The sequence below is a fragment of the Tyto alba genome, unplaced genomic scaffold (assembly GCF_018691265.1).
Source record: "Tyto alba isolate M040663 unplaced genomic scaffold, T.alba_DEE_v4.0 Super-Scaffold_13, whole genome shotgun sequence".
In the NCBI taxonomy this organism is placed as follows: domain Eukaryota; kingdom Metazoa; phylum Chordata; class Aves; order Strigiformes; family Tytonidae; genus Tyto; species Tyto alba.
The window spans coordinates 8,153,356-8,168,152 of record NW_024881275.1 but is presented as its reverse complement, the minus strand read 5'-3'; the positions used below and the strand labels follow the sequence as shown (position 1 = coordinate 8,168,152).

The following is a 14,797-nucleotide window of genomic DNA, read 5'->3' as shown; positions in this document are numbered from 1 at the left end:
AAAATGCCAGAGATAGACTGTTTTTTTGTTTGCTTGTTATTTAAAATGACTTGTAAGGTTATTGATTGTATACTGGTAATTGTACCACGGCTTTGGGTTTTGATGGCATTAATTCCTTGTTATGAAAGAGAGGGATCTAAAGCAGAAAACTCTCTCTACCATTTAACATGTTCTTAATCAACTCATATAAAGTCTTTGTTGGTAAGCTCTGTTCTGAAGGATGGTCAAGAAAAAAGCAAAATGTGTGAGACAAGATATAAAGTGACAGAAGTCAGAATAGCCTTCACCTTGCCTGTGTTTGAAAGTAGCCAGTACCAGAGGAGAATATGAGAACAGAGCAATGTTACCTCCCCAGAGCACTCTCTCACTGTTTAAGTAATACATTTTCTTCATATGAAATGCCATAGTTAGGCAGGAGGCTGCTAGGCTTTGATCTAGATAATATAATTCATGGAAAGAACATTTGTTATTTCATACCCTTCATTATATTTTTTCAGGTGTTGAATTCTTGTGACTGGTAGTTTTACATATTGCTTTGGTCTCTAAACAGATTTAATACAATAAGTTTCTATTTGATTCTCTGTACTTGAGCTATGTCCTTACCATGATGAAAAAACTCATACTTTGGGCACTTATCATAAGTTAAGATTTAGTTATGAGATTTCTGATAGATTTGTATTTATTTACCTCGTATAATAATATAACATATGACTGAAAATTTTCTGTGGTTCTTATACAGCAGTTACATTATCAATTTCACTCTGCTCTAAATGTAATGATATATTAGCACATCTAAAAATGTTAGGTTTGCTTCACTGTTTGAGAGATCAGCAAATCTGATAGCTCACTAGCAACCAGCAATCCTATTTAGACTGTTAAGATATTCAGATGTTAATTCAGTGCAGTACATTTGTATTTGCAGCCTTCTGCTTTGTCAAAATAACTTCTAGTTCAGGATTCAAATATTTTCATATTTGCTAATTTTCTGCGTTGTTCACATATCTGGCAGCAGAATAATACAGGGGAGTGTCTCATGATTTAATTTCAAGTAGCTCTTTTAAATGACTACAGTAAAAGAATTCTGCTGTTAGATTTTGTTATGTTTAAATACATTGCAAAGTGATTTTAGTATTGTATTAATGATGCTATTCTTAGATGGAGAGTACGGCAGAAGTAAATATATTGCTTTTAATCTACCGACGTTACATTATTTCATAGAAGTTTGTTTGGAAAATCAGATAGAGTTTAGATTGCTGACATGGTTTATACAGATCATAAAGAATAGGCTAATATTGCACCAAAATAGAGAATGAAGTACTAGCCAGTTTATAAAATTTGAGACAGTTTCTTAGCATAAGTTGTTGAGTTTCTTTGTATAATGTTAGCTTCAAATTTTCTAGTGGTGGAATTTTTTTTGAGATTGTACAGAAATTAGAAACCCCAAACTGTACATCAAATGTGCTGAACAACTGTGCAGAGCAGAACAAATATCTTTTGAGATGGCTTAACAACTGATCAGTATAATATATTGGTGCTCAACAAAATTATTAGTTTAAGTATAAATATTTGAAGTTTAAAAGCATGCTTTGAAATTCATCATCTGTCTGTTTTTATCATCTCTCTTCCCTGTCATTCCTTCCTCATACACATGGAGTTTTACATAATTCTTCACTCTACTTTTTGGCTTTTGGAATAGGAATCTCACTATGTTTTGTTTACGGGTGGAAAAAATGGGTCATTTGATACTGGATGCCATTTTCCTGACCTTTTCTTATTTGTAGGATTAAACCAGAAAAACTATATGGATGCTTAGTTTTAGATTACTGGAGCTACAGTAACATAGCCATATGTGAGGATGATTAAAGTGCAGATTAAGCTTTAAAGGGAGGAGTTTTTGAATATCTGCATCTATTTTACATATTACTGTATGATGTCAATTGGCCACATAGATATAATCATGCTGTTTAAATTAAGTGACAGTGTTCTGGAACAGAATTCTGCTGCTTAGACATGCTTTTTATAATAAAAACGCAGATTATTTTCTTCTTTAAGGTACATGTGTTTATAATTTAACAGTTCAGTACTCCTTCACACAGAGGAGTGTTCCAGGGTCTCAAGTACAACAAATTTTAATAATTCTCCATGAAAATGTAATTGTGGCTGATGATACTGACCTTTCAGAATTTCAGTGTAACTGTTTGCTAGCTTCAAAACTGCATATTACTTTGTCTTTGATATTAAGAGTTATCAATTTCCTTTCCATTATCCAGCTATAGTTCAGCGTGCCTCACTAATTGATGTACAAAGCTTAAATCTCTGCTGCCTTGGATACACTGTGTGGATGCCAACAGCTTGCTCTTTGGTTATTTGGTTGCATAACTTTTAGTAACCCTGACAGTTTACACCAGATATATGATTGTGGCTCTTAAAGATCGGATTTAAAGCTCTGATGTGTTCTGTGCTGAAAACAGCCCCTGTAGGTCTGGGTAGTTGCACTAATGGTAGCTGCTGTCTGCTGCTTGCAGGTTTCCTGGCTGCACAGAGGAATGGGAGAAATATTTTATTTTGTGCATTTGGCATTGCTGGAGGAGTGCAACAGTGGTGGGGAAGAAGGTGGTATTGTTGTGACCTACAGCAGGGCTGCTAAGCAGAGCCCACAAAGTCTGACATTTCTGTTTTCTTTGCAGCTGGGAAAAATCAGTCTTTTAGGATAGTGGAATATTTTGGGTGCTGATTGGGGGGTCTACTGTCTGGTTCAGAGATAACAGACTGAGTTCCCAAGGTGCCTGGGGGTTTAGATAGTAGAAAGTCTGTCCCCAGTTTGTACAGAGGCTGTGGAGGAGTGCATCTACCTGTGTTTCAGGTAGACAGTGGCAGGTGGGGCACTGCAAATCCTGGTGTTGCACAGCAGGATTTGAGAATGAATGTGTGACATTTGTGGCAGATGAGGGGATGCTTTTACTGTTGTAATATAAAGCAGTATGTCACTGAAAAGATCTGGGCACTTAAGTGCCACTAGATTTATGTGTATCTGAGTGCACATCCAGTCATGATGTTCTCCCTTTCACATACAGCATAATAAAATTTCAAGAACTCTTAAATTTAGCTGTCCTTAAGACCAGAGGCATCTGACTGCCTCATGTCTGCAACCTGTGGAGCTGCCTAATTTTGTTCGTTTCCTCATGGATAGCATTTGTTAGAAGCTACAGTCACAAGTGGCACAGCAGTTCTGCCATAAAAGCCATGGGCAAGACAGTCAGTCTTCCCCAAAATCTTACGTTTTGATTGCATTCTTACTTTTCATCCCTCTGTGCTGGCTGAGCTGTAAGCATCTTGCTGGTCCATGAGAACAGACGTGGGCTGGGCTGTATTTGCCTTGCATGCTCTTGGCTGGTATATGAAGTGCTGGTATCAAAAGGCTGCTTTCTTCTTAACCTACAAGGGTGGATGGACACATATATATCAATGTGGGGATTTTTGAACTTTCTTGACTCAGGAGGAGAATGTTGTGATAAGGCTTAGTTGTCATTCTGGGAGAAAACACAAGGATTTTAAAATAAGCACTGGGATGTTTTGAGGATTTTTAAAGTTTCTTGGAACATCATGTTTCAGATTCAGCCTTACTTGCTGGAAACTTTGAGTGTTGGCCAAAGCCTTCCAGCACGCTGGTACCCGCAGAGTATGCCCAGCGGCACAGTGGTGGGAGACTCTGGGGAAACATATGATCTGGAACAGATGTTTTTTGTTGTGAAACCTCAGCAAATCTTAGCACATCTTTCATCTAGTTGACTCTATTTTGTAGTGCACACAGTTACCTCAGAGATAAAGCCTGAACATGGAATAGCTACATTCAGAGGAATCGTGCTATTCAGCTTTGACACATCTCTTTTACTGCTGTCTTACAGTGAGCTAGCTACTTTTCACTCTATTTCCTTTGGGCTGCATGCATTGACAGTGCTTTGGTTTACTAGCTCCTGAAGATAAAGTCCTAACCTGTGTGTTTTGAATACACCCATGTACTCCTAATCTCAGTCTTTTCTTAGAAATCAGCACTGAGGCAATTTGGTTGCACAAATAGCAGAAATTGAGTTTGCCTTAGCTTTGCAATCTACAGGCAGATCGTGGATATATTATAAATTGTAGCTGTGCCATTAGCAGAAATGTAGACTGAGGTGAACCTTGACAATAGGTTGCCATTTTAAAATTCTTTTCAGACAGTGTCTGTAAGAATATGATTGTAAGGAATGTGCAAATAAGTACAGAATTGTTTCTTCACCTAAAAAGTGTTTCCTCATTGATTGACTTCAGTCCTGAAATATGGAGATTCATGTTACAGGTTTTGAGAAATGAAAAAGAAGCCAAAACCCCAACATGTTTCTGAGTCATGTAATTACCAATTGCTGGTCTGGCTCAAAAGTAGAGGCACAAAATGGTAACCAGTATCTATACTCTTGGGATAAATATGCTATATAAGAGTTCAAATGTAATCTCCTCCTGCTGCTCCCGAAGGTACTTGACTGCAAATTTAGATTTCAATGTTCAGGATTCAGTGTTGCTCATACTATGTACCACTGGAAGAACATGTAGACATGTCCACTGAAGCGTATATTTGGCTGTTTTGAGCATAGAGAGGGGATAACGAGCTTATATCCAGCATTTTGCTTGCATCTTGAATGAAAGCCTAAGATTCTCTGTATTTCTTAACTCTTCTGCTTACCTACTCATGAGAATATGTCTTTAGACAAGGTTAAAAAAAAAAAAAATCCAACAAAACCAGAGGAAAAATTCACTAGGTATATGCCTTCCCCTTTGAGAAACACAAGTTTTATTTATTGATCTTATGGTTATTCTTTTACAGTGAAATAAATGCCCGACTCGATGCTGTGTCTGAAATTCTGCTGTCAGAATCCAGTGTGTTTGGTCAGATTCAAAATCTTCTTTGTAAGCTACCAGATATAGAGAGAGGCCTCTGCAGTGTTTTTCACAAAAAGGTATACCCATAATTACCCTAATTTATTATTTTCTAAATGGTGTCATTCTGTCTAAATGTACTTCCATAGTTTTTACATGTTTGTATAAAAATATTTTTTTCTTAGCAAGACTGAGACTGAAATAATAAAGGGATGCAAGTTTATAAAAATTATTTTTGCCTTATGGTGGAATCGTATTTTATTTCTTATCAGTGATATGCTGATAGAAGAAATGTCTGAGTAGGATTCCAGAATACATACATTATATTGCTAATGCTAACAAGAAAACCATCAATGGTACTCAAGATTTTGTGACTGGATTCAATGAAATGGAACGGTGCAATAGGTCATTGTGCTGTAAATTATATCTCTTTAAAACAAAGCACTGCATTCTGTATGCTTATTTAAAATCTCACTTGCAAGTGAAACCACTTGGCTGTAGTTAGCTGCTTTCAAATGAATATTAAGTTGTTTATAAATTTTGTAATTTGGATCTCACTTGCACATCTTAATAAGAATTACTTGTAATGAGACACTGACAATTCTTAGTTGAAGCAGATTAATGTGCTAATAGCAGCTGTGCAGTACTTCATGTTCTTTTATCTCACTGTTATATTTAGAGGTTTTGACAGTTTGTTTTAGATAAAGGAATAGGTGGGTAGAAGGAGAGCAAAGTTGTAATTTCTTTGGATGGTACAGCACAAAGGTTTCCTCCCTCTGAAAATCTGAAATTCACTTCTTGTATAATTTTTAAAGCCCTAATATGTTGCACTGTTAGGCACATGGAAATACTTGTGTACTTCAATGAATGGATACAGAGGTCCAGCTACAATGAAGTTTATGAAAAGAGGGAATGTGCATCAACTTCCCCATGCCTTCAGTGTACCATATCTACATAACTCAGTTGTTTTGAAAAACACTGTTTTTGAAAAAACAACTGTCCAGGATTTAGATAATTTACTTTTTAATGGTTTGACTCATTTCAAGTTGAGTGCTATGTAATAAAGTTTGTAGGGATACATCCATATTTCACAACATCCTGGCAATCCTCTACTGCTACCCAGTGCTTCCGTTTTGTTTGGGGTTTGTTTGTTTTTTCGGTTGGGGCTTGTTTGTTTGGTTGGTTTTTTTTTACTACTCTGTCTGTTTCTTCAGGTGTCCCTTCCTGTCGTAGGACTGTTTACCCTCCTCAGTTTTGAAGTTGGCATTTAGGTGGAACCATTGAGACCCTGAATTTTCATGTGATTTTTAGACTGAGGTGACAGTGTAGCTTATCTTAACAACAGCCACTGTAGTGTAAAGTGTTGTGGTTTGGGTCTGGTTGGCAGCCAACCACAATGCAGCAGCTCTCTCTCCCTTCCCCTCTGGCAATGAGAAGGGACAGAGAGCCAGGCTTGGGGTTCAAGATAGGACTGGGATGGGGAAAAATCCCCCTTTTATGATCACGAGCAAAAGGCAGACTCGTTAGGGGAAGGAAAAAAAGAACATACATTTATTACAGACACTAACAACACATAACAGAGTAGGACAGTGAGAAGCATTGCCACATCTTGAGAACACCTTCCCCCCACCCCTCCCTTCTTCCCGGGCTCAGCTCTGCTCCCGATATCTCTACCTCCTCCCCCAGTGGCGCAGGGGCAGGGAATGGGGGGTGCAGGCAGCGCTGCCACTTTCCTTCATCTTCGGTGAGGGGAGTGTCTGGAACTTGTTCCCCCTGCTCCATCGTGGTCCCCCTCTCATAGGAGACAGTCCTCCACAAACTTTCTCTGACTTGAATTCCTCCCATGGGCCGCAGCGTTCCCCACACTGCTCCGTCATGGGTCACTAACTTTCTCCGACTGGATTCTCTCCCACGGCTGCAGCCCTTCCCGAGCTGCTCCGGCGTGGGACTCCCCCACATGCTGCAATCCTCCCAGCACTGAATTACAGCAGCGGGGCTGCCTTTTCCCATGAGACCCCGGCCTTCTTCGGGCACAGAACCTTGATCAGGCAAGCAGAAGCCAAAGGCCATAAATCAATGTCTGCTCCACCGTAGATCTCCATGGACAGCAGGGGGGGCCGCCCTGCTGTCTCACCACAGGATACAGGGGGGTCTCTGCTCCGGCACACCTCCCCCCTCCTTTCTTCTTCCATTCCTCCACTGACCTTGGTGTTCACGCAGCTGCAGCAACTCCTCCTCACAAGTCCCACTGCCCGTCACCACGTCCCTTCTTAAATACGTTATCGCAGAGTCACAGCTGATTGGCTCAATTTCCCAAACAGAAGTGGAGCTGGCTTGGAGCTGGGGGAGCTTCGAGAAGCTTCTCACAGGGGGCCGCCCCGATAGCCCCCTCCCCTGCCACCAAAAACTCCACCACTCACTCAACCCAGGACATAAAGATACGTGTTTATTGAGTCAGATGTTGGAAAGAAGTTGCAGGAGAGAAGTAGCGCTCCAGCAGAATCCTTAAGGAGGTTAAATGAGGGGGGAGAGCTCCAAGCATACGCTTTTTCTTTGATGAATTAACTTCCCTTGGTAAAAATCTAGTTTGTCTTCCATTGCAGAACACTGTGGTGAGTGCCCAAACCACTGAGTAATCCCTGAAGATCTTTAGGACTTTGAGGATATGACAGTGTTTCTAAAAGACAGGGTCTGTTTTGAATAAAGAATCAAAAGCAGGCTCTGGGAACCAGATTATGCAGTCTAGACAGACAGTGAATATGGAGCCTGAAGAAAGGTCCCTGCAAAGCAGATAAATATTCAAGAACATGGAGCAACAGGTTTTCATGAATATTTTGTTTCAGAATATCCTGTGAATTCTGCCATTTTAGTTCCCACTGTAGGAACCTTTCCAGTTCTGTTAATTCCAGATGTCCATCTCTACAAAATGAGGTTCCCTGCAATTTCATTCCCATTAAAGGATCCAAAACTCTGAGTGGAGCACACTGATGGCTTAACTAAAGAAATGTGCTTGTTAATTCAGTGTCAACTGCAGGAAAAATAGGTGAATGTGACAATTATTTCAACCTTCATGGCCTTTAGACTTCAGTGACATCAATATTTGAGGAGGTATGTTTCATGAAGGGAGAGCTCTGAAGTGTATAGAGATGGCTGGATTTTCTTAGTCGTTGTAAACATCTTTCATTCAGATCAGCTGCTGCAGAACTTCTATTGTGCAATGCACTTTGAACCAGTAACCTCTAGAGAAGACAGGAAAAAATGAAGGCATAAGAATTCTCTGGTTTGGAACTGACTTTGCAAGGCAAAGCTTCCTTATGGGAACTCTTCTGGTAAATAACATCACTGTATCTCATCTGACTGTAATTTGTTTACTTTTTTTAATAAGTCTGCTAATGCTTCTTATCTGGTAGCACCGTTCAAATTGGCAATAGTTAATCTGACCCTCCACAAGTTCCCTTACCCCAAACCACCAAAAGCCATTGCTGATTTACCCCCAGGTATGATCAATCTGGAATTAGAACAGCATTCTTGTAAGTAGGATTTAGGTGTTATGTTGGGGGTCATATTAACAGCTCTGAATTTTCCCCTGGTTAAGGAGACAAGAGCAATGTCACTGTTGCTATGAAGAATGGAATTAATACAAGGACTGATTGTTCTCAGTTTCTGCACCTCCAGCACATGACATCTAGTCAGGCAGAAACAGTCAACGGCATTCTATGTCAAGAGAAGGATGGCTGGAGATGATACCAAGAAGTCTTCAAACAGTTCATTCACTTCAAAAGGAAATGGAGAGACAGGGAATTGTCAAGAGTTTTGTCTAAATAGTGCCTGGAGCTGATGCAGAACAAGATCTTGTTGGATCTTGCTGGAAGACGTGGTTTCCATAACCAGTTCAGCCATCCCCTCTAGTCCCTAAAGAGAGCCACCAAATAATAGGACAAAATTTAGGCCACATGCATTTCCTTTTGTGATCTGCATCTCAGGACAGTAGGAAATATGAATGGCAGGACCCTACTTTTTTTTGTCTCAGTTAGTGATGACTGCCTAGCCTTGCCTTGGAGTGTGCAGAATGGCAAGAGTGCGATTGGAGACCTATGCTTGAATAGGTCTGAGAACTAGTAGAGAGTAAACATGCCATCGGTACTTTTAGAAGTGCATTCTACAGGGCCATCCTCATGTTGCTTGCTGTTTTCTTGCCTGGTTTCATGCAGCGTGTTTCAGAAGATAAATATTTATACAGGCTCAATCCATAAATGTTTATCTAATTTGTACCCTTTGCTCAATAAACTTTATTTTTTGACTAAAGCTCAGTCACCAAAGTGGACCGGAATCATCACAACAAATTGTCATTGAATTTACAGAACAGATTAAAGCGAAGTTGTTTCACTGACCTCCTATACAAAGACTGGTGTCAATAATCAAACCTTACCAGGGCATGTAGTAAAATGTGATTTAAATTTGTTCTGCTTCTAACTTCAACCATAGACTCTCCCTCATTTGGGGTTTCTCACAAGTCACTGTAGTTGGAAAAATGTGTTCAGTTCTGAATCAGTCTCTAAAACTTTGCTGCCCACTTACCAGGCTGTTCACCTGTGCAAAATAAGGCAGGCAGTTGCTACAAGGGGGATATTTGCTGCTTGGCTGCCTACAGCCTCCTTGTGGGATTTGCCTTTCATTTTTCCGGTGAATACTTCTCTACTTCACTGTCATACTCAGACTCCGCAAAGGAGAAGGGTGCTGCTCAGCTCGGTGCTAAGTGTTTGAAGTCTTTCATATAAGCTTGTCAACTAGAATGATGCTGAAAATGTGTCCTATCATGGAAGGTACATTTGATATTTCATTGAAGGTGGTGTCATTTTGAGAAGATTCAGTTACTGTTTGTTTAGAATGTTTAAAATAAATTCTCCCCATAGCATAATGCATTATTGACTTCAGCTAACACATCTTATTTTTTTTACTTTTTTCTTCTATGATAGCAGTATGCACATCTTGCGTGTACTATACTTTTAATCTTTTAAAGAATTCGCATTATGTTTTTTTAGATTTGCAACACTAAATGCTGATTTGAGCAAATTGTTCCCCGTTAAGCTGATTAATACAAATAATATCATAACAAGGGGACATAGTAAATTTAAAATTAGATACCTCATTTTTCCTAAACCAAAACTAGTATGCTTACAATACTAAAAACATAAAGGTAGCTATTACAGTTTGAAAAGTGTGATAAATGTTATGCTGCATTTTGACTCTTTTATTTGAAATGCTTTTAACTAGGAGTGGTCAGTGTCTGTCAGCTGTGGGTCTTTGTGGCTCCCTTTTAGATATGTTGGAAACAATTTCACTAATGCAAACAAGGTTAAATTGCTTTCAGTGTTCTTGAAAGGGTGTTAGATCTGGCATACCGCTGTGGATCGTTTGTGCATTCTTCTCAGTGGCAGCCATACCGTTTTCAGTACAGTTTGATAAACTGCTGGTTGAAACTATTGTTTGTCATCACTGTCAGCTTTGAGGTTATTTTTCTAGTGCCAGAGAAGCTGTAGCTATCATTGATGGCATTTCAAAATTAGACTTCAAAAATAGCATTGAAAAAGCTTGTGAGAATCTTCTGTGAATGTATGGCTATTAATCCTGATTTATGTAAACGATTTTTACTGTATTTTAAAAGCTTCTAATTTATAACGCAGTTATATATTTTCCATAAGTTTACTTAGGTTTTAAATGGAATCAGTTCCACCTTAATGGAGTCCAGCTTTTTGGAGTTATTTTTATGTATCTGTTCCAAGTTAGCTGTTTGCTTAGTAAATAATTTCTGCACTGGAGCCATTAAATTTTAGATGCAAAGTCCTGCAGTGTTACTAAAATCAAGCCAAGGAAAACAGTAATACTCTGAATAAGCACAAAAGGGGTATGTTCACCCTTTTTCTTGGGAATGCTGTGTTTAACAAAGTTGTAAAGCAGTAAAGCATGCTAAATTTCCCAGTCTCCAAAGGTACTGTCAACTTTAGTTCACAGTAGAACCACACAGGTTTTAACTCATTAGATGACTGTTATGATGAGTAGACTAGCAGAGTTGATGTGAGAAGTTTTCAGGATGTTCATTGAACATCCTTTGAGAGGTCTTGTTATAATTTTCAGGGTTGCTTACGGTGTCTTTTGTATATAACTAAGGTTGCTTTGTTGGTTATTTTTTTTTTTTTCCTCCTGATTCTTTTACAGGTGACTGCCTTGAAATCTAGCTTACTCCTCTTACTGAAGCCTCACCTTCACCAGCCTCACCACCCTTATTGAAGAACACCTCAGACAGGTGTTCTTATGTATTCTTAAAATCTTTTCCTTTTCCCACTCTGGTATAGATAGTGTACTAATTAAGTCCCTATTTGGTTCTTTTTTTAAAGGATCAATTAAATACAAACCCTAAACAAACACCACCTGTTCAACTGATGTATTTCGCCCTGACCATATTTGCTCATTCTTCTTTCCTGGGCATTGTTCTCCTATGAATCACTTAATGCTGTCTGCAAGGGACCTACTTTGCGATTTCATGTGGTAGGGCTTCAGCCTTTGCCTCCTTGAGTGCGTTTTGTAGTTAAGGGAAGCCTTGCAGAATTTTATCCTTTATCTGCATCAAGGTTGATGATGATGATGCAGTCAGTCATACTGTATTTTGCTTTGAGTCCAAGATTGTATTTATCATTTGCTTAGGCTTTCAGAACCTTCCTTTGTGCTTTGACTTCAAATGCTATTGACGGATTTACTGCTTTATTATTTTGAGTGTTTTGATGTCAGAGCTTTTACGAGATAGAATAAGTAACTTCCGGATTATAAGAAAGATGTTGATAAATTGTAGCAAGTGCAGGGAGAACCAAAGTTTTCATGAGGCTGAACAATGGATTGTTTATGAAGAAAGATTAAAAGATTATAGTTTGGTTAAATTGGTGATTAAAGGAGAACAGAAGGTTCAGAGATATTTGAACAGTGTTAACAGCAAAGAAGGAGGTAGTGTAATGCAAAAGGGTAAAACTAGAGATATGGGGATTAATTTAATGGAAGGTAAATTTAGGCTATTGATAAAACTTTTACATGATGATACTTACTGCTTTATGGATTGGTTTCTGAAATGAAAGCGGTAAGCAGGTAGTTTCTTGGAATGTAAGGGCCCAAGAGTAGACAAAAAGAAAACCCATGCAGGTAAATTGTGCAGTTGCAGGAAGACCACCTAGTGCTTCTCTTCCATCCCTAACTTCCATGGATCTGAAACAAAGATGAATTTAGGTTTTCCAGCAGCATTCAGAATGTAATCTCTCTGACCTTTCTAAATGTCATGAAATACCATGGTTATATTGTATATTCCTTTAGTTAAGTATCTACCAAACTTGCCTGTTTGGTATTGCAAGTTCAGTTCTTCAACGCACAGGTTAGATGGAGAGTATCTAACAGATGCTGGCTTTATGATAACTGTAGTTACATTTACTTACTTATATGATTGAATGCATTTTAAATGGCCAGGAATGATTTTTCTTGTATTTTTGTTTAATGTAGCTTTTATGGTAGAGCAAATCAGTACACATATCATTTAACCTTATAATTTTTTTTTTTCTAGCCTTACTGTTGTCAATTACTTAGAACTTCCAGTGTCCATAGTAGATTGCCAAGGCTGCAGCTTTAGATCTATCTTTGTTCTGTATTTATACAGCATGAAGGCCACTCTTCCATCACTGGTCACCATAGTGACGTGTATTTAAAGTGAAGAGTGCTAAGGCTGTATCTGGAGTGTACCTTAATTTATTTTGTATGGTTTTCAGAAGGTTGTGTTTAGATGGTCATCATGTTCCAAAGGACTAGTAGGGGTTATGCAGCAAACATTTTAGGGTTTACATATGTGGGAAGGGAGAGAAAAATGTTCCTTTCCAGCCCAGCATTTTTGTTAATACTTGTTTCCATGTTTGGGTACAGAAGTTATTTGGGAGAAATAGCTACAGTGTAACAGATGACAGAATTGTCTTAGTTCTTGCATAAGGAAAGAATTAGAAGCAAAAATTTAATGCTGGGGAGAAACTGGAAGAGAAGGGATAACAATAATGTAAATGTGTTTTATGAAATGGTGAGTAACTGGAAGGGATAACAATAATGTAAATGTGTTTTATGAAATGGTGAGTAACTGAAGCCTACATGATCTGTAATCGTTGTTGTACAAATCACTACAAAATACCAATCAGAAATTAAATTCTAGGCTATATGTTGCCTGTGTAGGAGATGGAAAAAATATGGGAACAGAAGGCTGTGGCATACAAAGAACATTATAGTAGAAACATTCAGTATATCCTCCTTGCTTCCTTGCATCCTCAGGGGAGGAAAATAAAGTTTTTTTCAGTGTTGTCAGTTGACCAATGGGTGAAGTTCAGAAGACTGAAGAAGGAATGTTTCTACAAACCAGTAAAATATGAAGAAATATCATCATTAGTTATTTATAGACAGCTTTTTTTAAACCTTCTGTATTGGATTTGTGTAGCAAGGTTTTGGTAGTGGCGGGACTACCAGGTTGCCTTCTGTAAGAAGTTGCCAGAAACTTCCCCCATGTCTGACAGAGCCAATGCCAGACAGCTCTGAGATGGAGCCACCGCTGGGCAAGGCCCAGCCCACCAATGACAGTGGTAATGCCTCTGGGATGACATATTTAAGAAGGGGAAAAATTTGTTTTGCAGCAGTTGTTGCAGCCAGTAGAGAGTGAGAATATGTGAGAGGAACAACCCTGCAGACACCAAAGTCAGTGGAGGAGGAGGAGGTGCTTCAGATGCTGGAGCAGAGATTCCCCTGCAGCCCGTGGTGAAGACCATGGCGAGGCAGGCTGTGCCCTTGCACCCATGGAGCTCCACAGTGGAGCAGATTTCCACCTGCAGCGCATGGAGGACCCCATGCTGGAGCAGGGGGATGTGCCCAGAGGAGGCTGTGACCCCATGGGGGACCCACGCTGGAGCGGTCTGTTCCTGAAGGACTGCACCCGCTGCAGCCCATGGGAAGGACTCACACTGGAGAAGTTCACAGAGGACTGTCTCCCGTGGGAGGGGCCCCCATGCTGCAGCAGGGGAGGAGTGCAAGGAGTCCTCCTCCTCAGGAGGAAGGAGCAGCAGAAACAATGGGTGATTAACTAATGGCAACTGCCATTCCCCACCCCCCTGTGCCACTGGTGAGGAGGAGATAGAGAAGTTGGGAGGGAAATTAAGCCCAGGAAGAAGGGAGGGGTGAGGGGAACTTGTTTTAAGATTTATTTTTTATTTCTCATTACCCTGCTCTGATTTGATTTGCAATAAACTGAGCTAATTTCCCCAAGTCAAATCTGTTTTGCCTGTGATACTAACTGGTGAATGGTCTCTCCCAGTCCTTATCTTGACCCATAAGCCTTTCATTGTATTCTTCCTCCCCTGTCCAGCTGGGGAGGGGAGTGATAGAGCAGCTTTGGTGGGCACCTGGCATCCAGACGGGGTCAACCCACCACACCTGAAATGGAAATGTCCTGGAGTGCCACTGAATTCAGCAGCATTTGAAGGCACTGAGTATCTCATAGGAGTGGGTTTCCATTTTCTGTGCAAATATAGTTTAACACAAATGCAAACTTCTGTGAAGATAATTTCCGAGGGAATCAGTATTACCTAATTGATAGGTGAGGCATGAGTACCTTCGGTAACTGAGAGTTGATAGGGTCAACTCAGTGGGGGGGAATAGGAGTGTGGCAGGAGGTGGATTGTTCTGTTAGGTTGTTAACTGCTTGCAAAATCCCGACCCTGGCCACTAATTCTTGAAAATGAGCTAAAGATAACAAACTGTGCTTGTGATGAAGAGTATGTAGAATCTAACAGCAAGATATTTGAGCCGCATCAGAAGTAATATT

At 39.7% G+C, this 14,797-nt stretch overlaps 1 protein-coding gene across 1 annotated transcript in view; it reads left to right on the top strand.

Moving 5' to 3' along the window:
* Positions 1-14,797, top strand: part of MSH3 (mutS homolog 3) — a 116,093-nt gene that overhangs the window by 58,126 nt on the left and 43,170 nt on the right. Inside the window, exon 13 of the mRNA XM_032995504.2 lies at positions 4,859-4,991. Coding sequence (XP_032851395.2) covers positions 4,859-4,991 — 133 coding nt within the window. The remainder of the gene's footprint in view (positions 1-4,858; positions 4,992-14,797) is intronic.